Below are 26,124 nucleotides of genomic sequence, written 5' to 3' on the forward strand. Positions count from 1 at the left end.
CCTTCACTCAGGATCTGATGCTCTAATCCTGCCACTTATTAGCTGTGTGACCTTAGGAAGCCTTGCAACCTTTCTGAGCCTCATTTCCTCACCTGGGAAATGGAGACGGTAGGATACCCCTTGCAGGGCTGTTGTAAAGATAAGTGAAACATGCGAACCGCTTAGCAGCGTGCTTCACACATGGCAAGCACTCACTAAATGACACAGATGGTTAATATTTGGATTTTTCCCCAGGAAATCCTTCAGGGAAAATATCAATCTCGTCTCTCCACTGAGCAAAGAAGCATCAGGAATAGGCTGGAGCTAAGAGAGAGCGGGGGGTCTGGGCACTGCGGGGGGTAGGGAGCGCAGTTCTGGCTGGGGGAGCAGGGATGTGGGAGGGGCCGAGGGAGCCATACCAGAATGAGGTACCGGGAGCGGTACTGCACGGTGCCAAAGATGCCCAGGATGACTGCCATGATGTGCAGGAAGTTGGCTAAGATAGGAGCCCACTGATAGCCCAGGAAGTCAAAGATCTGCCGCTCCAGCGCAGCGACCTGTGGGAGAGAGCAGGCTGAGGCCACGGTCACGGCCTGGAAGGGAAGGACAGGGACGCCCCCTGGACCTCATACAGCAGGTCACACCACTTACCATGGTGACGAGCCACCACGGCCTGACTGCTCACAAGTCTCAGAGCCGTCCCGGCTCTCCCAGACCACAGGGAGATGGGGAGATGGAAGCGAGTCTGGGGGTACAAACTGGGACGGAGCCCTGGTCATCACTTCGGGGAGGGGAGGAGGGAGCTGAGGTTCAGAACATCTTCCTCCCTGCCAAGAGGCCCTCCCCACTGGCACCTGCACCTGCCCTTGCCCGACGTGGGGCTGAGAGCAGGTGGAGTTAGCATCCAGTCTGCCTCCCCCAGCCCTGGCCAGGAGCAGAGCCGCCGCCCTCAAGGGCCCAGGAAAGTTCCTGGGCCTGAGTCCGCTTTTCCAAGCACTGCTATCTGGAGGCTGCCCTGGCCCGTGGAATCCATGCACTGCAGAGAAAGGGATTTGTTTTTACTTCCCTTCCCCAAGGGAGCTGTCGTAGGTTGCAAAATTGACCTCAAGCTCTTTCTGTCCCCGACTCCGTGCTCTGTGGCAGCACCCTTCTCCACTAACTCTGTGCTGAGTCATGTGACTTGCTTTGCCCAGTGAGACTTTAGGCAGCACAGTACAAGAGAAGATCTTTTGCAAAACTGGAGTGTGCCCTAGAGCTTGCCCAGTTGCTATACTTGTAAGACGGACAACACCAGGCGGAAGAGCCCCCGTGACCTGCTGGAGGAGGAGAGGAGAACCAAGCCCTCTCCCCACCGCCCATGACAGCCCGCCAGCCATGTGAGTGAGGCCATTCTAGACCATTCCAACACTAGCCAACCTACCAACTGACCAGAAACACGTAGCCAGACCAGAAGAATCGTCCAGCTGACCTACAGAATCAAGAGCTAAATAAAATGATTATTTTAAATGACTGCTCCAGGGGATGCCTGGGTGGCTCAGTTGGTAGAGTGCCTGCCCTCAGCTGTGGTCATGATCCCAGGGTCCTGGGATCGAGTTTCCCGTTGGGCTCCTTGTTCAGCAGGGAGCCTGCTTCTCCCTCTACCCACCACTCCTTCTGCTTGTGCTCAGTCTCCCTCTCTGACAAATCAATAAATAAAATCTTAAAAACAAAACAAAACAAAAGCTCAAAATGACTGCTCCAGAATGATCTGTTAACAGCAAAAGTGAACTGATACAGGACTCAGTCAATCGACCCTTTCCAGGAGCCCCTGGTTCAGTGATTCAGCTGATTCATTAAGAACGAAGGTGCCAGTGACATCCATTGTTACGGACTGTCCAATGGAGACACCTCTGCTTCAGGAAAGGGAGGCTGGCACCTCTGCTCGTGCTGACAGAACCTATCTCTCTGTTTTGGAAACCACCTCCCAGTCCTTCAGTCCCTGTGGCTTGGGTGGGGCTGAGCCCACTTCTAATTTTAGCAGTGGGCTCACGACTCAATCCTGACCAGATAATCGACACACAGGGATCTGGTCAGAGCTGGGCGCTCAGCCTGTGGCCAGCTCCCAAGAGTTACCCCGGAGAGCTGCTGGAGCAGCCGGGAGAGAGATGCTGTCTGCCGGTGTATCTGAATGGGTGCAGTGTCACTCGCTGCTGCTGGTGGCCGTCTTTGCCATCTCAAAGGGACAGAGAGGGAGGAAGAGTGAACAATCAAGGGGAGTCTGCAGGCCATGTAGTTTTCGGTCTGAGGGTCTAGCCACGCTGAAAGTTAATTCTCCCTCCTTGTAGGTGTGATTTGTCACTTGCAACCCAAAGTCCTGATTTAAATGGAAGGGGAGAGAAGGGGATATGGCTGGGAAGGGACAGGGAAGATTCTGGTTGAGAAGATCCCAGAAGCCGTTTTCCTGGCAGGGAGGTGGGGAGCGGGAGGTGCTGGTGCTACCACACAGATGGCAAAGCTTGGGCAGAGACCCAGGAAGCTGCAGGCCCAGCGCTGGCACCCACCCACCTGGCGCCAGCCTGCCTCTTGTTGGTGACTCCTCCTGCAGGGCCTTACAGACTGCAAAGAGCTTTCCAAGTTCATCGCCCACTGGATGCTCCTTGGCAGAAAGGCGGAGCTGGGGATCATGATCTTGTTCTCAAGCAAGAGACCAGGAGGCTCAGAGAAGGGAAGTGACTTGCCCAAGGTCACACTGCAGGGAGGGGGCAGAGCTGGGCAGTCATTCACTTTTCTCTGCCACCTGTCCCACCTTGGCACCGACCCATCACCTTTCCCTGCTGGTACTGGCCTGGGAGTTAAGAGGTGTGGATTCTGGTTGAGTCTGACAGACTCCTGGGTGCCCTGGGGCAGGCCACCTTCCCCAGTGACCCTCAAGCTCCTTTTTCTGTACAGAAGAGACCACTGGACTACAGAACTCTAAGGGCCCTTCCTGCTTTGACTCCAGTGGTCTGCTGACCTTGGGGGAGAAACTCCCCAGGTTGTTCCCTGCTCCCACTTCTCCTGCCCCACTTCCACTCTTCTCCTTTTCACCCAGACTCTGCCAGGTCTTGGGGAGCCCCCTGGTGGCTTGGGGTCCACTTGATGTTCTCAACTCAGCTGGCATCTGTTCCTGGCAAGGAGGCTGCCATCAGAGGACAGAGGAGGTGGCCGAGACAGACTTGCCCAGGCTCATGGTGAGGCTGGGGAGATGCTTTGCCTGGAAATGCCCTCCTAAAACATGGGGTCACCCTGCTGCACCCCTGGCCTTCTGCTCCAACCACTCTGGATTCCCAGGGATCTTACTAACATAACAAACAGGGGGACAACTCCCACAAAAAGCTTTGGAGTCCCCAAAGCTCAGGTTCAAATGGCCACTCTGTGACTTAGTTCAAGTTACTTTCCCTCCCTGAGACTATTTCTTCAATGGTAATAGGGAAGGCAATCCTTCCCCCGAGAAGTCGTTGTGAGGATATGGAGACATCACACAGACTAACGGACGACTAGACTTAATAAATGGTGACTAATTAGGAGAAGACGCAACAGTGGTATCTTCTCAGATGGGCACCGCAGGCTTGCTGGGAGCTGCGGCTCTCCCCTATCCCCAGCCAGCTCCTGCCCCCTGAGCGGCTGAAACAACAGCTGAAGTCCTGCCTGCATTTCCCTTTTCCTCTATGCAAGTCCTCCTTGGTCTTCAAAGTATAGCACAATTCCCTCCTTTTCCAGGAAGACCTCCCCGATTGGCCAGAGGGATGACTCTTCCCCTGAATACGGACCCCTGGCCATTCTGGTCACTGTCAGCCGTCACTGTGGCCTCCCTCCACCCTCCCTCCAACCTTCCGAAGTGTGGCACCCCCTCATCTGCCTCGGGGGTCACTGTCTACCTACTTGTTCACAGATCATGTGCTCTGCGTCAGGTCCCGTGCTGGCGCTGCATGCAGAGGGGAGTAAGCTCTGGTGCCTGCCCCCCGGGGAACTCAGTCTAGTTGGGGAGATGGGTGGGAAATGGACCGTCATCCATCAGTGTAGTTGGCACGGCCACCCAGACCTGAATACTGCTGATCAGGACCTCAGCTGAGATCAAGAGTCAGCGGCTCAACTGACTACACCACTCGGGTGCCCCTAAGCTTTGTTTTAAATTATTTTTACATTTTTAATATATTTTTAAAAGAATTTATTTGTTTTTGGGACAGAGATGGAATGAGTGGTGGGGAGAGGGAGAGGGAGAAACAGACTCCCCACTGAGCAAGGAGCCCGATCCAGGACTCAATCTCAGGACCCTGGGATCATGACCTGAGCCAAAAGCAGACACTTAACCTACTGAGCCACCCAGGTGTAAACTTAGTTTTTGTTTTTTTTTTTTTTAAAGTAAACTCTATACCCAACGCAGGGCTCGAAATCACGACCCTGAGATCAAGTGCCCCACGCTCTACCAACTGAACTAGCCAGGTGCCCCTCCATATATATTTTTTAATTGAGATTCTGCATCTTATAAATAATCTCAATCCTAAAGTTATTATTTTTGATTAGAAAGCCAAGTCAGATATTCTAGAACTTCTGCTTGTGCAGCTGTGAGATGCGACTAATTACCAAATAAAGAACAAACAAATAAAAGGAACATCTTCCCCATCTGGTTGCACCAGCTTAGAACAATCATCTGAGGGCCGCAGTGATTTAAGACTTTGGGCTTTTTGTTTGTTTGTTTGTTTTTAACCTGGCCGGCCTGTAGGCCAAGCCCAGGACAGAAGCTCCTGTTGACAACTGATGCAGCCTCCTGTGGGATGGGGGTGGGGGGACAGTGCTGGCCAGCACCCCTGTCCAAGTGCTTTCTCTTTGCATGTTTTTCGTTGTTTGTTTGTTCGAAGGAGGCTCCACACCAGCCTGGAGCCCAGTGTGGGGCTTGAACTCAGGACCCTGAGATCAAGACCTGAGCTGAGCTGAGTCGGATGCTTAACCGACTGAGCCACCTAGGCACCCGTCGAGTTACTCCCTCTGCCCCGCAGAGCTTGGGGCAATCGCTGAGGCCCCTGGGCCTGCCAGTGATCCCCCTGCCCCCCCCCCAGGACCCCAGATAAGCAGGACAAGGACAAGTGCCCAGACCATCCTGAATGACAGATAGAACAAGTCACCCAGATCCCGTGTGGATTTGTCAGACCCACAGAGTAAGTCCCACATGCCTGCCCCTCAGCTCCCCACCCTCGTCTCCTCAAGGCCTTGCGCTGCTTCGCCTGACCCCCCCCCCGACCCCACCCCCTCATGAGCCCTTCCAAACCAGCCCGCGCCCCCCCCATTTGCACCCACGGATGCTACTGTCTCTGTGCTCCTCTCACATCCCATATTCCTTGGGCCCAAAGGTGAGGGGGGGATCCTCTGGGGTCCCTAAGTTGCTTACAGACCCAGAGAGCCCGTCATCCGCCAGCCTCCAGGTCCTGCCCTTCCCCGGAAATGAGTTTCATCTCTGCAGCATCCTTTGACATCCAGGGGCCACCCTCTCGCCCTCCAGCCCCTCAGCCTCTCCGCTCTCAAACACCATCCCCGGGACCTTTCCCCTCACCGCTCCTCCATGGCCACCATGCGGACTACCCGGCCTCCGAAGTCACCAAGTCGACAGCCCCCGCTGGACGCCCCCAAGCTGGCTTCCCAACGGCCCTGACGGTGACGGGGACCAGCCGGGTCCAGCCCACTGAGTCCTCTGCCTCTTGCCTCCCACCCCTCGAGTTCCCCGGAGCCTTACATCCCCGCTGCGCTCGCTGGGACTGCGGATGCCCCCTCACCTCCGCATCAGTTTCACCTGTAAGCCCGACTCGCAGACCCCACAGCCTTCTCACACCTGTCAGGAAAAGCCCGCACCTGCACAAACCCAGTTAACAGTGTTCCCCTGCTTGCAAAGTAGCGAAGTGCTGCTGGAGGGAGCCACTCCCTAGGCGGACAAGGAGCACCACAATGCCAGGTCCATCACCACAACTTCGAGAGGCCCTCCCGGCCACCCCACAACCCAACTAGGCTTCTCTGGGGAACTCACTTTGTCCACAGACCACTTCCGATTTCACTGTCCTCCACCCTCCTGGGACCCCTCCAGCCTCCCTCTCAGGGGACCTGGCTTCTGGTCCCTGCCCAGCCCCCTGCCTACCCCCTCCTCTGACAGGGGCCTCCGCCTCTACTCTGGACCCCATCTCCTGTCTCCTCAGGTGCTCACCCCATCCTCGGAAACTTCTTGCCTGTAACTCAACCTCTCCCTCTGCCCAGGATGCTTCCCACCGGCTCCTAAGCACACTCAAGCCACTTCCATTAAAAAAGCAGAAGAGATGGGACGCCTGGGTGGCTCAGTTGGTTAAGCGGCTGCCTTCGGCTCAGGTCATGATTCCGGCATCCTGGGATCGAGTCCCGCATCGGGCTCCTTGCTCGGCGGGGAGCCTGCTTCTTCCTCTGCCTCTGCCTGCCATTCTGTCTGCCTGTGCTCGCTCTCTCTCCCTCTCTCTCTCTGACAAATAAATAAAATCTTTAAAAAAAAAAAAAAAAAAGCAGAAGAGAGGGCGCCTGGGTGGCTCAGTGGCTTAAAACCGCTGCCTTTGGCTCAGGTCATGGTCTTGGGGTCCTGGGATCGAGTCCCGCATCGGGCTCTCTGCTCAGCGGGGAGCCTGCTTCCTTCTCTCTCTCTCTCTCTCTCTCTCTCTCTGCCTGCCTCTCACATCTACTTGTGATCTCTCTCTGTCAAATAAATAAATAAAATCTTTGAAAAAAGAAAAAAGCAGAAGAGAAAAGGCCCCCGCTCCTCCTCCAGCAAATGCCTCATCTATCTCAATGCTCTCACGTCCTCCACGCCCTCCCTCCCACCTGCTCCTCTGCCCACGGGCACGTGAGGATCTGGTTCAGGGGCTAGAAGCAGAACCACGGTTAGAATCCTCATGCCACGGGGCCAGTCGCTTCACGCTCCTGCACCTCAGTTTCCTCACCCGCAGAATGAGCATCATTCACGATACCTCCCTCATACGGTGGTGGAGAGATTCCGTATCATTTGTTAATTCATATATATGTTTAAAGTACGCTCTAGGTGGCTCAGTGGGTTAAAGCCTCTCCCTTGGGCTCAGGTCGTGATCTCAGGGTCCTGGGATTGAGCCCTGCATCGGGCTCTCTGCTCGGTGGGGAGCCTGCTTCCCTCTCTCTCTCTCCCTACTTGTGATATCTGTCTGTCAAATAAATAAATTAAAAAAAAAAAAAAGTAAGCTCTATGCCCAATGTGGGGCTAGAACTCACGACTCCAAGATCAAGAGTTGCATGTTCTACCAACTGAGCCAGCCAGGTGCCCCATTTTTTTTTTCCAGATAATATTTAAAATTATGTCCTGCGGCAGAACTCCCCGTCTCCCCTTGCTTTATTGTTTCCATGGCGCTTATCACAGATTACTGTACTACCCACTCCCTTTCCCGGTCTGACTCCTGCATTGGAAGGCACACTCCCTGGTGGGGATTTCTGCCAGAGGTGCTCACAGCTGCACTCCCGGCGGTGAGAGCCCAGCCACAGGTGCCAACGCAAAACTCGGTCTCCACCCTCCCACGCAGCCAGGACCCTAAGTGTCAGAACACCCCCAGGCCATTTCCCAGGCCCTCTTCATGCTCCCTCGTCCAAGCAATCAGGTGCCCACCCAACCTTCGGGCGCTACCTGTTCTCCCTTCAGCCTCTAGCCCCTTTATAACTGGCTACCCATCAGAAGGCTGGTTGTGAACTTGATACCCTCACACCTGGCCCGTTTCCGGAGTCTGGGACCCATGATGTGTCCAACTGCAAAAGCCAGAAAGCTCAACTTCAAGTGCTGTTCCCCCTCCTGCTCATCTGAATCCCTCTCACCTCTGGCCACTTTCTCCTGCTTCTGTCCTCTCACGGGGCCATTACAACACTACCAGACACCCTCCCTGCCCAGCCCGGCCCCACCAAGCCTACCTCAAGCCTAACCCACTCCTCTCCTTTCCCCAGTGAAGCCACCCAGCGGCCCCTCCCCTGCCCTTAGCTCCCCACCCCCTCCCGATTATTTATTTATCAGGTAGCTGCCAGCCAAGGGGGATGTGGTTGCCATGGGAACCTTCAGCCCTGAGTCAGGGCTGCCTCTGTTCTCAGTAGGATACTCTAGCCTGTCTAGACGCCAACCCCAGGAGCCTAACACCAGGTGGGGGCAAGGGATGAAGGATGCAGATGGGCCCACCCTAGCCCCAGGAAGCTGGCTGGGGGAGAGGAGGTTGGGCTGTGGGCCACAGAACCCATCAGAAGCCTCTGGTGCCCAAGCCCTTGCCGGCCAATTCTGCAAGTCAACAACTTTCCTGGCCAAAATTCCAGCCATGTCACCGTGGGACTTAGGTACAGAAGTCAGGCCATCTGGGGGAATGACGAGGGAGGGTTCCCTGAAAACCATTTTCAAAGAATGGTTTGGTCCAGCCTGGTACTGTTATTGAGGTGGGAAGAGCTCCCCATTTGGGGTTCAGCCCCCCTCTTGGGGTCCAGCCAACTTCAGTTCCATCCCCGGTCAGTCTCTGATTCACTATGAGGCCTTGGGCAAACCACTCCCCCTCTCTGAACCTGAACCTGGGAAAATGTCCTGAAGCACATGGCAAGTCAGACGGTGCATGGAAAGCTCTCAGCCCAGCGCCTGGCCCGCCCCGGGGGCTCTGTATATGGCAACGGCTTTTGCTGCATCCCCCAGCTCAAGCCCCCCTTCTCCCAGTGGATTTCTGAGGCAGCTGACAAAATTAAACTCGACTCAGCCCCTCATCCATGAAATGAGGGAGTGGGACTGAAGCCAAAGAGAAGGACCCCTGGAGAGCTACCAGTCCAACCCCCTCATTAGGGAGCGGAGCAAACTGACAGACAGCAGCGAGTGGTTTATGAGGAGTCTTCCCCTCTCCCTGAGCTCCGCACACATCTCTGGGGTCCATCTAGGGCAACGGCCTTTGAGCAGGAGCTGAAACAGTCCCAGAGACCAGGCAGTCTTTGGCAGGGGCAGGGAAAACTGGCCCAGCAGTTCACTGAACAAGTATTTCCTGAGCATCTATTATGTGTCAGGCCCTGAGCAGAGTGTCTGGTGAGGAACAGACTGGTGTGGCTCCCTCCTCAGGGAGCGCAAGTCTGGAGACAAACACACAGCCCTCCGGGAGCTAAGGAGGGGGGCTTCTCTGATAGGTTCCCCATCCACTGTGTGTGGTGACCTGTGAGGACCCCTTCCTACCCTCAGCGTGCGCGCGCGCGCGCACACACACACACACACACACACACGGTACACTCTCTCTCTCTGTCTCTTCCAGGGCTCCTGCAAGCCTTCTGCCTCTCTCTGCCCCCGCCTGAATCCTGCTGGAAAATGGACAAGGCTATCACTGTTAAGTGAAAACAAAAAGCAAAAAAAAAAAAACAAAAAAACAAAAAAACCCTCAAAACAAAAACAAGCAGCAAAACAACAGGATTCCATTTATGTAAAGACAAAAACAAAAAAACCCACAAAAAGCCCAAAAATAAAAATGAAAAAGACACGAAGCGTGCGTGTATAAACACAGAGTCAAGAGCCTGGGAAACATACCACGAAGCTTCCAAGAAGTCCCCTCTGGGGAGTGGGAATGGGGACATGGGAGAACTCATACTTTCACTTAGACATACTTCTGTATATTGGGATTTTTTTTTACAACAAAGATTTTTCAAAAACGTTAAGAAAGGTTTTTCAATGTTGATTCACATGAAAAAGCAGTAAAGATTCTCAGGGGATCTGAGGTCTCCTCTGATTTGAATGTGCTGCGGAGTCCTGCCAGGCCTCTCTCCCCCTAGGCCTCCCCCTAGTGTTCCCATCTGTACAATGGGGGCCTCGGTAGCTCCAAATCACTGTCTGGGACTAGAGGTGCTGCAGTCTGCCTATCGGAAGGGGACAACCCACTGGGGTCCTGTGACTCCCACTGAAGGCCTAATGGCCCCTTTCCCCCAGAAGCTGATTCTGCCAGCCCCTAGTGAGGTCTCTCCCTAGGTTCTGCCTTGATCATCATAGCCCTGCTTCCCCCTGCCTGACTACAGGCATATCTGTCACCACCTCTCCTCAGGTCCAGCCGGACAAGGGGTGAGGGCTCCCTACAGCCCTGGTGTGGCTGCCTGGAACCTGCAGGCATGTTCCCCTTTAGTAGAGGCGGCTCACAGTGGCCCCCCGAGGCTCCCACAGTCACTCAGACAGGAAGTGGCCGAGCTCAGGTTTAAGTCCTTGTCTCTACACTCACCTTTCTTCCCACCCACCATACCTCTCTCCAGAGACAGTCAGGGGCTCCGGAAGAGGCAGAGCTGGCTCTCATGAGTCACCCCTTCCCGGCTCCCATGGGCAGGGCTGACATACCAGGTAACATTTATTAATCTCCTATTAGTGCCAGACACTATGCTCAGTCCTTCACATCTGTTCATTCTACAAACAGCTCTCCAGAGCCTTCTGTGTGCTAAGAGAGAGAGAAGTCGGTGGTGAGTGTAGAGGACCCAGCTCCTGTCATCACGGGATGCCGGTCCTGCCTGTTCCCCGCTCAGGGAAGATACCAGAACATCTGCCACAGTCCAGAGAAGAGGGAAGTGGAAGAGGAGCAAGATGAGGGGGACGTTTCTTCCCATTAGAAAACAAAACAAAATAACCTCTCGTTGGGCTTCAGATTAGTAGAATTATTTATTGAGCACCTACTGTATATCACCTTTCAAACTCAGGTTTCTTAGTGCTACCCTCATCACTGGATGCGGAAACTGAGGCCCCGAGGAAGTAAAGGGGCTTGCCCAAGGACACACAGGAGAGCTGAGACTACAGCCAAGTCCTCACTCCTCCCTACCACATGGCTCTCTGAGACCTGGCTACCAAGCCAGCTTGCTTGCCCGGGCAGTTGGGAATCTCAGCCCTTGTAGCTCTGTTCAAGCCTGTTCCCTCCTCATGACAGCTTCCCCAGCCCCCCAGCCCCCAGCCTGCCATCTGTTTGTCCTTATGCCCTCCTGCTGTGGCCCAGCCCTGTACCTCAGCTGGGCCAGGGGGAGCCAGGGAGCAGCTGGCCACTAGCTCGTGTGTAATTAGCCCTGGGAGACCAGCCTGGGGCTTAAGGAGGGCCCAGGACTGTCTCAGAGGGCTGGTCCAGGCCAGCCCGGGTCCCCACAGGAGGCAGCCTTTGGGGCTGGGCCTCTGTCTCCATGACAACCCCTCCCCTCCTCCCAGCCACTGCTGACCCTTCCCAGCTGGGGGACTCCTCAGACCCCTTCTGTGCTGATCCATCCCACTACACCTCTGAGCCGGCAACACCATTAGAGCAGGCCCGGTAGTGGTCCGATTAGCATACATCTACATTAATTTGCATAAACCCTGCCTAGAAGCCCAGGGTGATACCAAGGTCAGTCTGAAATCAAAGGGTCCCTCCAAGCCATCAGGCCTATCTCTTCATCCAGTCTGGTCCAAACCCACAGGTACCATGGTGGAGGCCCTGTGGGCGGGGCAGACAGGGGCCTTCAGCACAGGGAGTCCGACTCAGTCCCCTCCTCCATGGAACGGGGACAAGGATGCGTACTTCACAGCAGTGTTGAGACCACTGAAGGCTCTTCAGATTCATTTCAAGCCCTGGCCCTGTCTCACCCCCTCCGACCTTTCATCTCCACTCCTTGGAGCTCCCTGCTTTCTGCCTGTGGGCCAGGCCTCCCTTATAGGCCCAGAGAAGTCCACAGGAGCCCAGAAGAGTCGCCCCTTGGATCTGGGGCTACTGGGCCCCCTGCCTCCCAACAGGCTGTCCTGCCCGAATTTCTGGATCTGGCAGGAAGTGGATTAGAAGCTGGTGGCTACCAGCTCTGGCCGTTCACCAAAATGCCAGTGGATTTGGTCCCATGCTGGTTCACAGCCAGGGAGCAGAGGATGGCTGACATGGCTCTGACCACCCCACCCAAATACCACCCGCTCTAGTGCATTTTTGGGAAAACCACCAGAGGCAGTTTAATGCAGTGGGCAGACGGCGCGCTTGGGTTTATCTTCAATCTATGAGCCTCAGTCTCCCCATCTGTAAAATGCAGATAACAGTTCCCACACTTTCTGGAAATACTGTGAAAATTCAAGGAGACGACACTTGTCAAGTGCCTGACATGCTAAGTGTTCCACAGATGGTAAATATTATTACTTCAATGAGGACAGGGAGGAGAAAATAAGCCGAGGCCACCTAGAGGGTCCATGAAGGGTTTGCGGAAGTGATATTTAGCTTTGGCCTTGAACTGGCTACAATAAGGACACACGACTCGCTCGGGTTGTCCCTCAGGAGGGTCCGCAGCAAATGATGGTGCCTCCACATCTCAGGACACGACGCAGCTGCTCCAATGTGGTGGCGAGGGGCAAAAGAGTGCCAAGAGGTTTGGTGGGAAAAGGCAGGCTGCGGGGGCCCCTTGATGTAGGATCCTATTTTTTCGCAGAGGGAAAATAAACGGTCCTCGGACTCTGGAGAGTAGGATTCTTGCAGCAGTGGGGGAGTCTCCGAGATTTAACCAGAGCTATTTCAGTTAAAGTTTTCACATTGAGCAGTAATACTTTTATAAGAAAAAAACAAAATAAAGAAGAAATTAAGAGGGGACAAATGAGCCCACAAATGAGCGTGGGCAAAACCCCTGAGGTGTGGACAGGGTGACGAACCATCTCGGTTTGCCTGAAACTGGGGGCTTTCTTGGGGTGCAGCCCTTTAAGGGATATAACCCAAAAGTTCTGGGCAAACTGGGACAAGTAGGACATCCCAGATGTCAGGGGTATGGACCGTCTGGGGGCTTAGGAGCGTGAAGGGTGAGGAGACCTAGGGCTTCATCCCACCAGCACCTAGGAGCCAGGGAAGGTTCCAGCAGAGGGACGAGGCAGCAGGGTGCTTTGGGCGTGGCACTCTCTGTCGAAATGAGGACGGGCTGGAGGTGGGTGGTCATATGGGGCCTGACCTCCCAGGCCTTCCTGGGAAGACTAAGGACAGGGCCCAGAATCCCTCTACGTGCCCAGAGTCCTATTTTTCCAGGACTCTCCCTTTCTTGCTGATGCCCACACTACCTCCGCCTCCGTGCCCATGTCCAGCCTGTTGGGGTATCCTCAGTCCCATGCCCCCGATGCCGAGACCCCCCCCAGCAGGCTCTGGAGTGGGCAGCAAAAGCCTGGGATGAGGGAGCCCCACTTCAGGCAGGGATGGATGGGAAGGCAATCCAGGCAGAGAAAATCCAGCAACAAACAGGCTCTCCCAGAAGACGCTGGCTGCAGATCGATGGACTTTGGATAAATAAAAAGGTGATTAATCAGATTCCCCATTAAGTACAACAAACGACACCATATAATTAAGCCAAAAAACTCATGGTAGAGAGCACCTTAATGGGGTGGGCACTTGAGCAGGGAGAATTCAGGAGGCCTTGAGAATTGCAGGCATGTCTGTAAGGCTAGAGGTGGGGGGGAAAAGACCAGAAGGCTGACACACTCAGGAGTTAAATCTGCCCAGCATTCGGTGGGGTCAGAGCCCAGCAGTGATCTGCTCAAGCTCCAGAGTCGGGGTGGAGGGGCGCGGAGGGTGGACCAGAGAGGGAGTCCCAGCTCTCACTCACAAGCTGTAGGACCTGGGAAAGTCATTTCCTGGAACCTCAGTTTCCTCGTCTGGAAAATGGGAACACAACTACCACAAATACCCACCTCCTGGGCCCGTGTGAGGATTCAGGGATGTTAACAGGAGCACAGAACTTGTTGAGTCCCCACTTTCCCTCCCTGGATCTTCATTTCTCATTGGCAAATAGGGGATAATAATGTCTTGTCTTATTCACAGAGAAATTGGAGGATCCATGAAGACCATAGCCTTGAAAGCAATTTATATACTATAATGTGCTTTTTAACCTGTAAAGTACTGTGCCCGTATCATCATTATTAGGATAATTAAGTCCTTGGTTTCCTACCAAGGTCAGATTCCTGTTGCTTGTTCCCTGAGAAGCTGTACAGTGCGGTGCTTAAAAGTGTGGCCTAGGAGCCAGACTTTCTGGGCGTGAATCCTACTTTTATATTTATTAGCTGTGTGACCTTCAGCAACTCACTTAACCTCTCTGTGCTTTAACTTCTCTATCTATAAGATGGGGATAATGATGATAGTACGTATTTCATGGGATTGTCAATAAGCCTTAAGTGAGGAATATGTGTAAAATGCTCAGAACACTGCCTGGCCCGTAGTCACGGGTAAAGACACTTTAGTCTCAATGAATTCCTCATAGTGATGACTCTGGATCTGGGTCCCCTACAGGCTCAGAGGACTCAAATCCTAAAGAAGAGACCACCACTGTCCTGGTGTGCAGACCCCTTTGAAGCTAGGAAGCACTCTCCCTGACCCACCCCATCCGGGCCAGCAGTTGCCTGACCCGGCCTGGCCCCCTTCTCTACCCTGGCTCTTCTCATTCACCCACCAAACATTCACGAACTCTGACTCCACAGTAGGCCTGCACTGGCTGAACAGACCACTGACTTCAAGTGTCAGTTTTGCACGAGTCCAGAGAAGAGAGCAGGGACTTCCCTCCGGACCCCATCCTGGACACGCTGCCTTATGTCCACGCACTTCACATTCTCCTCTCAACTCTTGTCATTTTCCAAATGTAGAAACAGAGGCTCAAGGAGGGTGTGGAAGGGGTGGAGGCAGGATTCGTACCCTGCTGTGTCAGGGTGACAATATTCCCAAAGTGAGATACAGACTCAATGCAATCTCTTTTGAAATTCCGACTACCTTTTTTGCACAAACAGATAAGATGGTCCTAAAATTCATACGAATGTTTAAGGGACCTAGAAGAGTCAAAATAATCTTGAAAAAAAGAACAAAGTTGGGAGACCTTAGCCTTCTTGATTTAAAAACTCACAGTAACATGACGGTAATCAAGATAGAGTGGTATTGGGGCGCCTGGGTGGCTCAGTGGGTTAAAGCCCAGGGTCCTGGGATCGAGCCCCGCATGGGGCTCTCTGCTCAGTGGGGAGCCTGCTCCCGCCTCCCACCCACCCCCCCGCCTGCCTCTCTGCCTACTTGTGATCTCTGCCAAATAGATAAATAAAATCTTAAAAAAAAAAAAAAAAAGAGTGGTATTGACATAAAGTTAGGGAGACACGTCGGTGGAATAAAATTGAGAGTCCAAAAATAAGCCCATATGTTTGACTGATCTCCAACAAGAGTGCCAAGGCCATTCTATGGAGAGAAAGCATAGCCTTTTCGACAAAGGGTGCTGGGGCACCTGGAAATTCACATGCAAAAGAATGAAGTTGGTCCCTTACCTCACACCATATGCAAAAACTTACTCAAAGTGGACCAAAGACCTAAATATAAGAGCTGAAACTATAAATCTCTTAGAAGGAACCATAGGGGTAAATCCAAGGGACCCTGGACTAGGCACCTGTTAGATACCAAAGCAAAAGCACAAGCAGCCAAAGAAAAACCAGATAAAGTGGCTGTCATCAAAATCAAAACTACGTGGGTGTCTGGGTGGCTCAGTTGGTTAAACCTTCAGATCAGGTCATGATCCCAGGGTTGTGGGATCAAATCCCACATCAAACTCCCTGCTCGGCGGGGAATCTGCTTCTCTCTCTCCCTTGACCTGCCGCTCCCCATGCTTGTGCTCACTCTCTCTCAAATAAATAAAATCTTAAAAAAAAAAAATCTAAATCTAAACCATTTGAACATCAAAGGACACAATCAAGAAAGTGGAAGCCAGGGGCACCTGAGTGGCTCAGTGGGTTAAAGCCTCTGCCTTCAGCTCAGGTCATGACCCCAGAGTCCTGGGATCTAGCCCAGCATTGGCTCTCTGCTCAGCAGGGAGCTTGCTTTCCCCCTGCACCCCTCCACCTGCCTCTCTGCTTTCTTGTGATCTCTGTCAAATAAATCAATAAAATCTTTAAAAAAAAGAAAGAAAGAAAGTGGAAGCCAACACACAGGATAGGAGAAAATATCTGCAAATCAAAGAAGCAATAAGAGTCTAGAGTCCAGAATATATAAAGAATTCCAACCATTCAACAAAATGATAAATAACCCAATTAAAAAATAAGCAAAGGATATGAATGGAAATTTCTCCAAAGAAGATTTTAAAAATGGCCAATAAGCCCATGGAAAGATGCTCAACATCATCGGGGAAATGTAAATTGAAACCACAATGAGATACTACTTTATATCCCTAAGGATAGCTTAAATAAAAAAGACAGGGTTGCCTGGCTGGCTCAATGGGAAGAGGATGTGGCTCTTGATATCAGGGTCCTGAGTTTGAGACCCATGTTGGGTATAGAAATTACTTAAATAAATAAATAAACTTTAAAAAAAAAAGATATCAACAAGTTTGGATGAGGATGTGAAGAAATAGAATCTTGGAGGCATTGCTGGTGGGAATGTAAAATTGGTACAGCTCTTGTGGAAAACAAAACTAGTTCCTCAAAAAATTAAACATAGTTCTCCTATGGCTCAGCAAATTATTCCCAGGTAGAGGGGCGCCTGGGTGGTACAGTTGGTTAAGCGTCTGACTCTTGGTTTTGGCTCAGGTTGCGACTTTGAAGTGGGATCAAGTCCCATGTTGGGCTCCAGCTCGGCATGGAGTCTGTTTAAGGCTCTCTCTCTCTCTCCTTCTGCCCCCCGCCAAACTAGATAAACCTTTCAAAATAATTTATTCCTAAGTAGATACACTGGAATTGAAAGCAAAGTTTACATTCCACTTACACAGAAAAGTTCATGGTAGCGTTATTCACAGCAGTCCCAATGGAAACCACGCAAATAGCCATCAACTGATTAACAGGTAGACAAAATGCGATAGAGCCACACATGGGCTGTGAAGCCATAAAAAGGGAGGAAGCACAGATACAGGGTACAAGCATCAGCTTTGAAAACGTTACCCTAGGAGGCGCCTGGCTGGCTCAGTTGGTTGAGAACAGCCTCTTACCTCAGGGTCACGAGTCCAAGCCCCACATGGGGTGGGGAGCCTACTTTGAATGAATGAACGAATGAATGATAAAAATACTATGCTAAGTGAGAGAAGCCAGTCACGAAGGACGATGTATTCTATGACTCTCCTTCTAGAAAATGTCCAAAATTGGCTAATCCAGAGAGACAAAAAGCAGATTCATGATAGCCAAAGGCTGGTGGGAGGGGGAAATGGGGAGTGGTTTGAGGTTGCTTTCTGGGATGATGAAAACGTTCTGGAATCAGAGTGTGGGGATGGCTACAAAACAGCGTGAACACACTAAAAATACTGAACTGTATACTTTAAGATGAAATTTTTTTAAAAAGATCTTTTTCTTAGAGAGAGAGCACAAGTGGAGGAAGAGGCAGAGGGAGAGGGAAAAGGGGGCTCACTACTAAGCAGGACATCCAGGACCCCAGGATCATGACCTGAGCTGAAGGCAGATGCTTAACTGACTGATTCACCCAGGCGCTCCATAAGATTTTATTTAAGTAATCTCTACACCCAACATGGGGCTTGAACTCACAACCCTGAGATCAAGAGTCATGTTCTACTGACTGAGTCAGCCAGGTGCCCCCTAGGATGCTGAATTTTAGGTTACGGGAATCATACCTTTAAAAAAAAAACAAAAAACCACAACCACACTAGCTCTTGGCCTCGCAGAGTTAACATTCAGAGTAGAGTTGAGGGAGAGAGGGAAAACACACACACACACACACACACACACACACAGCCAAATTACTGTTGTGCTAAGTGTCTGAAGGAGGGGTAACAAGAATGAGAGCTATGATGGTAGTGTTCAGGAAGACTTCCTGGAGGAAGTAAACTGAAGGAAGAAGGGTTAGCAAAGTAGGGAGGAGAGGGAAGAACAGGGAGCAGGGAAAGCAAGTGCAAAGGTCCTGTGGTGGGAGGAAACTTGGCAAAAAGAAAGGTGCAGATAAGGCCCCTGAGGCTGAAGCATGGGGAACCAGAGGGGGCAGAAGGCCAGAGGTAAGGGCTGGAAGGGTTACCACGTGCTGTGGCCTGCTGCCAGCATGGCAGGGTCAGAGGCCTGAGCAGGAGAGCAGCTTGGAGCTGGAGAGGAGACACCAAGCCCTTCAAGCGCTCCCTTGGGCTAAGCATCATATTGGAGGAGTCAGGCACCTAGTGCAGAGGGTCAAGTGTGGGAAGGAGCTGGCAGGTCATTTCTCCCGACTGAGCCACTCTTCACGTGACCTGATGGAGGGAGGAAAAAATCCAATTCCCTGACTTATTTAGCAGTCTCCTGCACTGATGCTCCCAGGAAGAAAATAATGATGAAAACCAGCCTCACTGCTATGGCAACAGCAACCACTTCTGACTTACCCTCCAGACTAAAGGCTTGGGGGGCGGTGGCGGGGAAGTCTGCAGAGCCTCGGTGGTGGGCGGCAGGAGCCCCTCCCCCAGGGCTGCAGGATCCCCCTTCCCTTTCCATTACAGTCCTGGCTCAGCTCCCAGCTTCCCCACTTCTCCCAGCAGAGAATCGCGGCAGCCGCCAACATCTGGACAGCTCTTCACAGCTCAGCCTGTGATTTATGCCACCACCCCCCACCGCAATGTGGTGTTATTAGCCCCACTGGACAGATGAAGTCACTGAGGCTCAGAGAGCTGAGGGGCAGTGCCTATGGCTGGGTACCCTTCCCTATGTCCCGCCCTCACTCCCACCTGGCGAAGGTCCGTTTACCTGAGCAGGTAACCTGCCCTGATTCGTCCAATCAATGAGTAGAAGAACTGTTCCCCTCCCACCCCCGCCTGTCTCCTGCTTCTGCGCCTGGGAATCTATCCTCATCCTAGGGTGGGGTGCCCTGTTTTGGTCCAGCTCAAGAGGGCTGGGGTGGGGGTCCTCTAGGGCTGCCTGCGCCCCCAGGGAGCTGGGCTGAATTGTCTCCCTTCACAATGGCTGGTTCTGAACTTGAACACTAGTGTTCACGATGGCTAATATTTCATTCTCACTAACTCTGGGCCATGCCCTGTGCCCAGCACTCTGCAGGCCCCACGTCCCTCAGCCTCACAAGCAGAGTGAGGGATGGGCCATGGCCCCGGGTCTATGGTGGGGGGTGTGAGGGTGCCGCCTGAGATCTTAGGGCTGGAGCAAACCCAAGCGGTCTAAGCTTTTGACAGATACCTGCAGCCCCCAGGAGACTTTCTCCCTCCCCATCCCCCACCCTCAGGCAAGCTGGGAAGATTAAAGTGGGGGTGCAGAGGAGCAGAGGGGAGGGAGCTGAGCCAATGCCTGCAATCATTTCCTGGCCCTGGGCCAGAAAGCTGCAGGCAGAACCTGTTGGAAAAAGAGGGGCTTGCTGTCTGCTGGGATAAGAGAAGGAAAGGGAGGGAGGTAGGGTGGAAGAAGAGTCCCTCCTGGGAACTGGGTCCTGCCTCTCTCCAGGCCTGGGGTTCACAGGGGTAAGGAAAGAGAAGAGAGTACCTAATAAGCGCCTATACTGAGCCCAGCACCTTACAGGTGGTATTTCGAATAATCGCAGAGTGACACTAAGAGATAATAGCTAACACTTATTATATGCCAAGTGTCTCTTGAATGCTTAGCATCTGATTCATTTAACCCTCACAGAGACATGGCAGGTAGAGACTGAGATCACCCATGCTCCACACGCAGGGAAAGCGAAGCGTAAAGAAGAGAAGTGACAAGGTCACACAGTGGAGACAGATCTGAACCAAGTCCCTGGGCCCCAGAGTCCATGAGGAAGAGACTGATTATCCTGCCAGGGCAGTGGCAGCCGCGTGTTCTAAAGAAGGAGATGGAGGCCCTTTCTTGAGGTCACTGGGTGTCAGAGTGGGGGGTCAAGTCTCGTCTCCTGGGAATGTCTGACTTCTCTTGTGGCACCTCCTGGACGGATGGGCACTTCTGCCACTGCTCCCCATCGGTTCCTGTCTGGAAACAACGAAGAGCACGGGGAAGGGTTCTAGCCGTAGACTTGCCTACGGCTGCCCAGACTGAGCTGAGGAGCCAAGTGCTTCCACCTATCTGGGGAGTTTATTTTTGTTCTGGGTATTTTTGTCTGGAATTGCACACCCAACCACGATCCTTTCCAGAAGTGGTGTCAGTCTGCTTCCTAGAACAGTTCGCAAAGGGCTCCACTGCCTTCCTGGACCTCTGTGTACCCATCCATACAAGGGGTTTGAGCATTGTTCCAGGGGACCCTCTTGGCCCCCACATCCCAGGATTCTCTGCCTGGGAGTTTCCCATAAAGCCAACAGTCATGGCTCTGGGCCTTATAGGCGTGCCGCCCTCTGAAAGATGGGTCGTGATTTCTGCTGGCTGTGTGCTAAGTACTAAGTACCAGGTGCTGTGCTGAGTGCTCTCCAGGAGTTTTGCCCTGAGTTTGCTCAGTGGCCCTAGGAGGCCAGCACGATTATCTCTATTTACAGATGAAGAAACAAGTCAGACTGAGCAACGTGCCCGTGTTCAGACTCCTGGAGAAGAGCAGAAGTAGGGTGGCTCACCATAGCCTGGTCCATCTGGGAGGGCGAGAGCCAATCACATATGTCAAACATTTGGCCATTGCAGGCCTGATAAACTGAGCCCCCCACCTTCCATCCCAACCCATCCAGCCTACCCCAGCAGATAGCCACTGTGTGAGTCCCAGGTCGGTCCCCGACAGTCTCTCACTTTGTGGGGGAGGGGGACGGTCCCTGTGTCCTTAGGGCCCTGTCTTGGGGATGACAGCTAGTGGCAGCTGGGGGACAGCAGCCTGCTCAGATGGCTCATAGGGCTGCTGACAGCAGACAGGCGGTGACAGGCTGCAGCAGCTGGCATTGCCCAAGGCAGATCAGGCACCTGGGAGCCTCTGCCTGCACCCAGCCTCAAGTCCAGAACCTTCTCTAAGATCTGAGGGTCCTTAGGACCAAAGTGAGAGAACCAACACAGCACCATGCATCTAAATATTTAAGTTATGAACCCAGCTAACACACCCTTAAATAAAATATGTCCTATCTTTCCACCTAGACGTAACAGCCTGGAAGCCAGGCTGTGAATGTAAATTCCTCTGACCCTCTGGAGGGCTTGGCTGGAGCACAGTAGTGTCCAGGCAGCCCTGGCCCGCATTCCCACCCCGGGCTCTCTTCTGGACAGGGGCCTAAAACACAGGTCAGGACACCTTTGGACGTAAGTGTCAGTAACATCCACCCCCACAGTTGGCCTTTGTCCCTGAGGCCTGGAGTGCACACACCAGCCACACCAGCTGTCCTCTGGAAAAGCCCTGGCAGGTCCTCAAAGTGGGCGTGGGGCCGAGTGGATGGGGCCTGGGATCTTTTGTGAACAAACTGCCAAATCCCCACTGGAGACATGTTCCCAAAGTAGTCTCAGGCCACACAGGTGCCTGGGCCCCAGGAGGAGCCCAGGGGAATGAAGAATCAGCTTAGAAGTTAGCACCAAGAAATCCAGACCAAGCCCAGCTCACGCCTTGCTTGCAGACTGGTCGGCACCTCTAAGAAGCCCTGTGCCTCCCACACCACCACCAAACCCCCAGCACCTAGCTCGGGGCCTGGCACAGAGAAGGGGCCAAGGAAGAGCAGACGGGTTGAATGAACGAAGCAGCTCTGTGATTATTCACCTGGGTTTTCCGTCTGCTCCCAGAGGTCAACCAAGCATCACACGTTCACAGAGGGCCAGGCAGCTCCAACCCAGAGCTCCCAGTTCAAGGAGAGAGATTCGAAGCGGAAACGGGAACAGATTCCAACAGCCTGACACCCACCATGACGAAAATGGTGGGGACAGGTGTTGTCAGAGCCCGGAGGAGGACATGTGTATATGTGTGTGTGTGTGTGTGTGTGTTGGGGGTGGTGCAGGAGGACAGAGAAGCTCCAAAGAGGAAATGATGAGTGAGCTGGCCTTCAGGACATCCAGAGGCTAGAACAGCAAATGCAAATGCAAAGGCACTGAGGCATGAGGGGTAGCTGCCGTGCTTACAGCAACGTGGTCTGCGCTCCGGCACCGGAAGCTGGCGGGCCAGCCTGGGCAGTGTTGTGTCCCACTGGCTAGACCCAGTAATTCTCACCACGGTGTCCCCGGACCAGCAGTTATCAGCAGCACCTTGTTGGAAACTCAGGGTTAGGTCCAGAAATGTGCATTTGGAGAAGCCCTCCCGGTGACAAGGCTGCACGTTCAAGTTTGAGATGTGCCACATTAGGACCTCTTCCCCAAGGCAATGAGGAGCCATGGACTACTGTAAACAGAGGGAAGGAGGACCAGAGCTGCACTTCACGATGGTCCCCGGGGGAGTCTGGTGAGGGGTGGGTGAAAGTCCTACGTCTGAGGGCTGGCCCCATGCGGCCCCTCACCTCCAGCTGGACAGAGCTGCTGCACATGTCAGAAGAATAATCTATCCGTACATGTGAAGGACGGGGCCACCAGAAAGTCAAGACCCTTGCTGGGCACAGGGCCTGTTGCCAGGGTGACCACCTGTCACTAGGAGAAAGGGGGCAGCACCCTACGGAGGGTCAATGAAGGGGAGCTGGTTATCATGGCCACCTCGCTACAGGTGGGACAGGGAAATGGAAGGAGGCCTGGTTGTCCCCAACTGGCCCACCCCCGTTCCCAGGAGGGAGCATCACTGACCCCACTGTCCCCCTCTGCCCGCATCTAGCTCATCATCCCCTCCTCTGTACATTTGGGCCTCAGGTGGCCATTCCCCCCTCCCTAGACTGAAGCCACACCCTCCTTGTCACAGCCTCAGGGCTGGGGGGGCTATCTCCTTGGTTACAGCCCTCGTTCCCAGGGTATCCATGGTGATCTTTTCTCAAGAGGCCCGAGACCCACATCTGCCAGGCCTTCACCTTCCTCTGCCAAGGCTGGTCCTGGGGGCGGTGACCCAAGTCAGCGGCGGGGGCTCCCCTGGTCTCTCTAGCTGACACTGGGTGTGGAAAGAGGAACAAGATGATTCAGTGTGTTACCTTCAACAGGGAGGGCACGGAAGGCACATTAAAGAGCTTGTGGAGCTCAGGAGAGAGCAGATCTCACCCTCAAACCCAGAAGAGCACAAAGCACGAGGAGTCTAGAGTGCGACAGGCCAATACTGCGCTACCCTGGGCAGGCTCTGTGCCTCCCCGAGCCCCAGTCTCCTCATCTGTACGTTGGGGACAATATTAGCATCTACCTCCGAGGGCGCCTGCAAGAGACTCAGTGAGGAGAAGCATCGGAATCTAGAATCACAGCACCTGGGATCTCCCTACAGCCCGTGCTCCCAGTCCTCAGGGAGGAAGGAGGAGCCCCTCGCCCTGGCTCCTGGGTGACCTGCCTCTGCTGGTGGGTCACCTGGTGGGGAAGAGCAGTGGCTCTGGGGTCAGAAACACTCCACAGACACTGACTTCTGGTACAGTTATTACTATGATTATCGGGCGGTGAACAGAGGCCCGCCTCCTCCAGGTAATTTACATTTCCTATTGTCGGCGTAGTCTTCATTCGCTATTATCTGATGCCGGGATGTTTTCTAGAAAGCAGGAGCCATGTTGTGCTGCCCGGGCTCTGGCAGGGAGCACCCGAGAAGCTCAGCACGGGAGGGACTCGGAGATCATCTGCTCTAACTTAGCACGTGAGCAGAACGCGCTGCGCCTTAAATCTCACGGAGCTTGGATGCCTCTGGGGATGAGGTCCTTATTCCCTAGTGAAAGTGGGCTGGTGCCCAGGACTCCAGAGAGGCTGAGCTCTGTGGGGGGCAGCGGGAGCTGAATGAGCAGCCTGCAGGAATGGGGGCTGCAGGGAACTCCGGGGCCACCCCCACCCCCATGGCCGAGCAGCCCCCTTCCCCTCCCACTGAGAGTTGCTAATAGGAGTGGTTCTAATTATGCTCTAATTGCTTTCTTCCAGGCAGTTTCTCTGGAGCCAAGGAGTTCAGAGTTCATGAATAAATGAAGAGGGAGGAAGCGGGAAGGGATGTTTATTGATCCACAAATCTCTACGTGCCAGTGTCTGCCCCACAAATGCTTGGGCATGCAGCCGTGTGCAGATTTGAATACAGACACACACACACACACACACACACACACACGCAGGCATGCATACTCCAGCCCCAAATCTCTCTCGCCCAAGGACCCATAGCAGGTGGAAGGAAGGTAACAAGAAGTCTCCTAGATTGGTCCGAAGTCGCAGTCCCAACTCTGTCACTAACTTGCGCTGCGGTCTTGGGCAAACCCTGGTCTTCCCACCTGGATGGTGCAGGAGTGAAGGTGATGTCTGACAGCCTCCTCTCAGAAAATGCAGACTTTAGGGGGTCAGTCGGGGCGGCACCCAGCGAGACAGGACCCTGGACTGGGCCAGGTACACACTGTTCCCCTCAGGTTGCCCTTTCCTCTAGATGCCTCATTTCCAAAGATGTGGCCAAGTAGCCGGCAGTTCCCAGAAAGCAGCAGGAGGAACGCTTGTCTCTCCATGCTGGTGGGGGGCCTGGTGGCAAAAGGGCGGGGCTCTAGACTCCGAAGCCTGCCCAGTTGCCCACCAGCTCTGAGGCCTGGGGCCTTGGGTGCTTCCTCTGTTAAATGGCAATGATAGGCTGTGTGTTACCAAGGTTCCCCGAGAGCACAGAACGGCCTTAGGCAAAGGCCTGGCACAGAGTAAGCATTTGATGAATGGTGTGATGTTACCAACCCTGCACAGTATAGACGGCTGCACAGTACAGACGGCTGCCTTCATGACAGATGAACTATGGCACAAAGAGGTCAAGCAACTTGCCCCACATCATGCATTAAGTGACAGAATATGAACCCCGGACCATGGGACCCCGAAGCCTCTGTGCTCCAGTCTTGGTTCTCCACTACATCTGAGTCATCTGGTCCCCAAGAGCTGGCGCCTGGTAGGTGACCATAATAATGTACCAAATAACAGAGAAATGTAGGGGCAAATGAGCATCAAAAACAGGTTCTGTTGCCAGTGACCAGGCGGGAGTGAGATGATGTAGGTAGAATGAGGCCAAGATTTCTTTCAAGGTCAAAGCTAAGTGCTGGGTCTCAGGGGCCCCAGGACTTAGTGCCTCTCCAGCAGCTGGAGCCAGGTGGGGACAATGGGGATCCTTTGTATATGCTCATGGAAGGAGATCCTTTTACTCCTTCGCGACTCCCACTAAGAAGCCAAAGCTAGGAATTCTGGCTTTTGGCATCAGGCAGAACCCACTCTGCCACCGCCTTGCTGTGTGACCTTGGGCAAGTGACTTCAGCTCCGTGAACCCCAGAGCCTTCATCTGGGTAATGGAGATGACCAGGGTCCCCCTCTAGGGCTGCGGCGAGACTGCCAGGAGAGGGCTCGTGTGAGGTCCTATACTCGAGGCCAAGAGTTGGGGGGCTTGGGGTCCAACTGCCTGGATTTGCATCATGACCCTGCCACTGCCTGATATCAGTGCTCACCGCCTCAGTTGCTGCTTCTGTGAAATGGGGATGATAGGTCTACCCCACCGGGACAGAGCACGGGGGAATGGGCTCCTATGGGGGAAGCAGTTACAGCAGTAGGCAGTGTGGTGGAAGTGCTCAGTAAATCTATAAGAAGGCATGCATGCAGACTCCCTGCAGTTCATTTCACATATGGAGAAAGAGCCCCAGAGAAGGGCAAGGACTGGTCCAAGGTCACAGAGCTAGTTCAAGGCAGAGCCAGGCCCACACGGGAGCTGGCTGTATGCCCCCCCCACCCCCGTCCACACCTCAGTTTGCACGGATAACCCTTCAAGACCCTTTCCAGCACCTGCGCCAGCCTGCTCGGGGTTAGGGATTCTGGGCCAGGTGCTGAAGCAACCTTCTCTCGTCTCCCCTGCTGGCTCCAAGGCTGGCTCCAGCCAGTGGGGTGCGTCAGAGGGCAGGGAGGGTAACCCGCCTTCCTGCCCAGCCCTGCCAGCCCCTTCACTCCGGGGCTGGCTGCAGAGGCCTCAGAAACAATCCAGGGGCCCAGGACTGGAACACCATTTGTCAGCCAGGCATGGTGGTGGCGGGCTTGTCTCCATGGCAACAGTGCAGTGTGAAGGCATCCTGGCATCATTAGGGCGCGCGCTGAGTAGTATAAACAGAGGCTGCAGTAGATTACACGCCTATTATGAGCAGTCTCGGGCTCTGAGCACTGGTAATTATGCCTAATTGTGCATTTAATTGTGTAATTGAAAACCCACATCTCTGATTCAGGCTGGGGCTGCAAAACCTCCCCCCCACCCCCAAAAAGGCTTAGGAGCCATCACTATCCTGAAAATC

The 26,124-nt window shown here is 53.6% G+C and overlaps 1 protein-coding gene across 2 annotated transcripts in view; it reads right to left on the reverse strand.

Annotated features, from left to right (window-relative positions):
• The window catches only part of NKAIN1 (sodium/potassium transporting ATPase interacting 1), a 53,359-nt gene that overhangs the window by 6,239 nt on the left and 20,996 nt on the right, over nucleotides 1–26,124 (reverse strand). For both annotated transcript variants that reach the window (XM_082685777.1, XM_082685776.1), the window contains exon 2: nucleotides 399–536. In XM_082685777.1, the coding sequence (XP_082541903.1) occupies nucleotides 399–536 (138 nt within the window). The remainder of the gene's footprint in view (nucleotides 1–398; nucleotides 537–26,124) is intronic.

This window comes from Mustela nivalis (genome assembly GCF_964662115.1).
Source record: "Mustela nivalis genome assembly, chromosome: 10".
NCBI lineage: Eukaryota > Metazoa > Chordata > Mammalia > Carnivora > Mustelidae > Mustela > Mustela nivalis.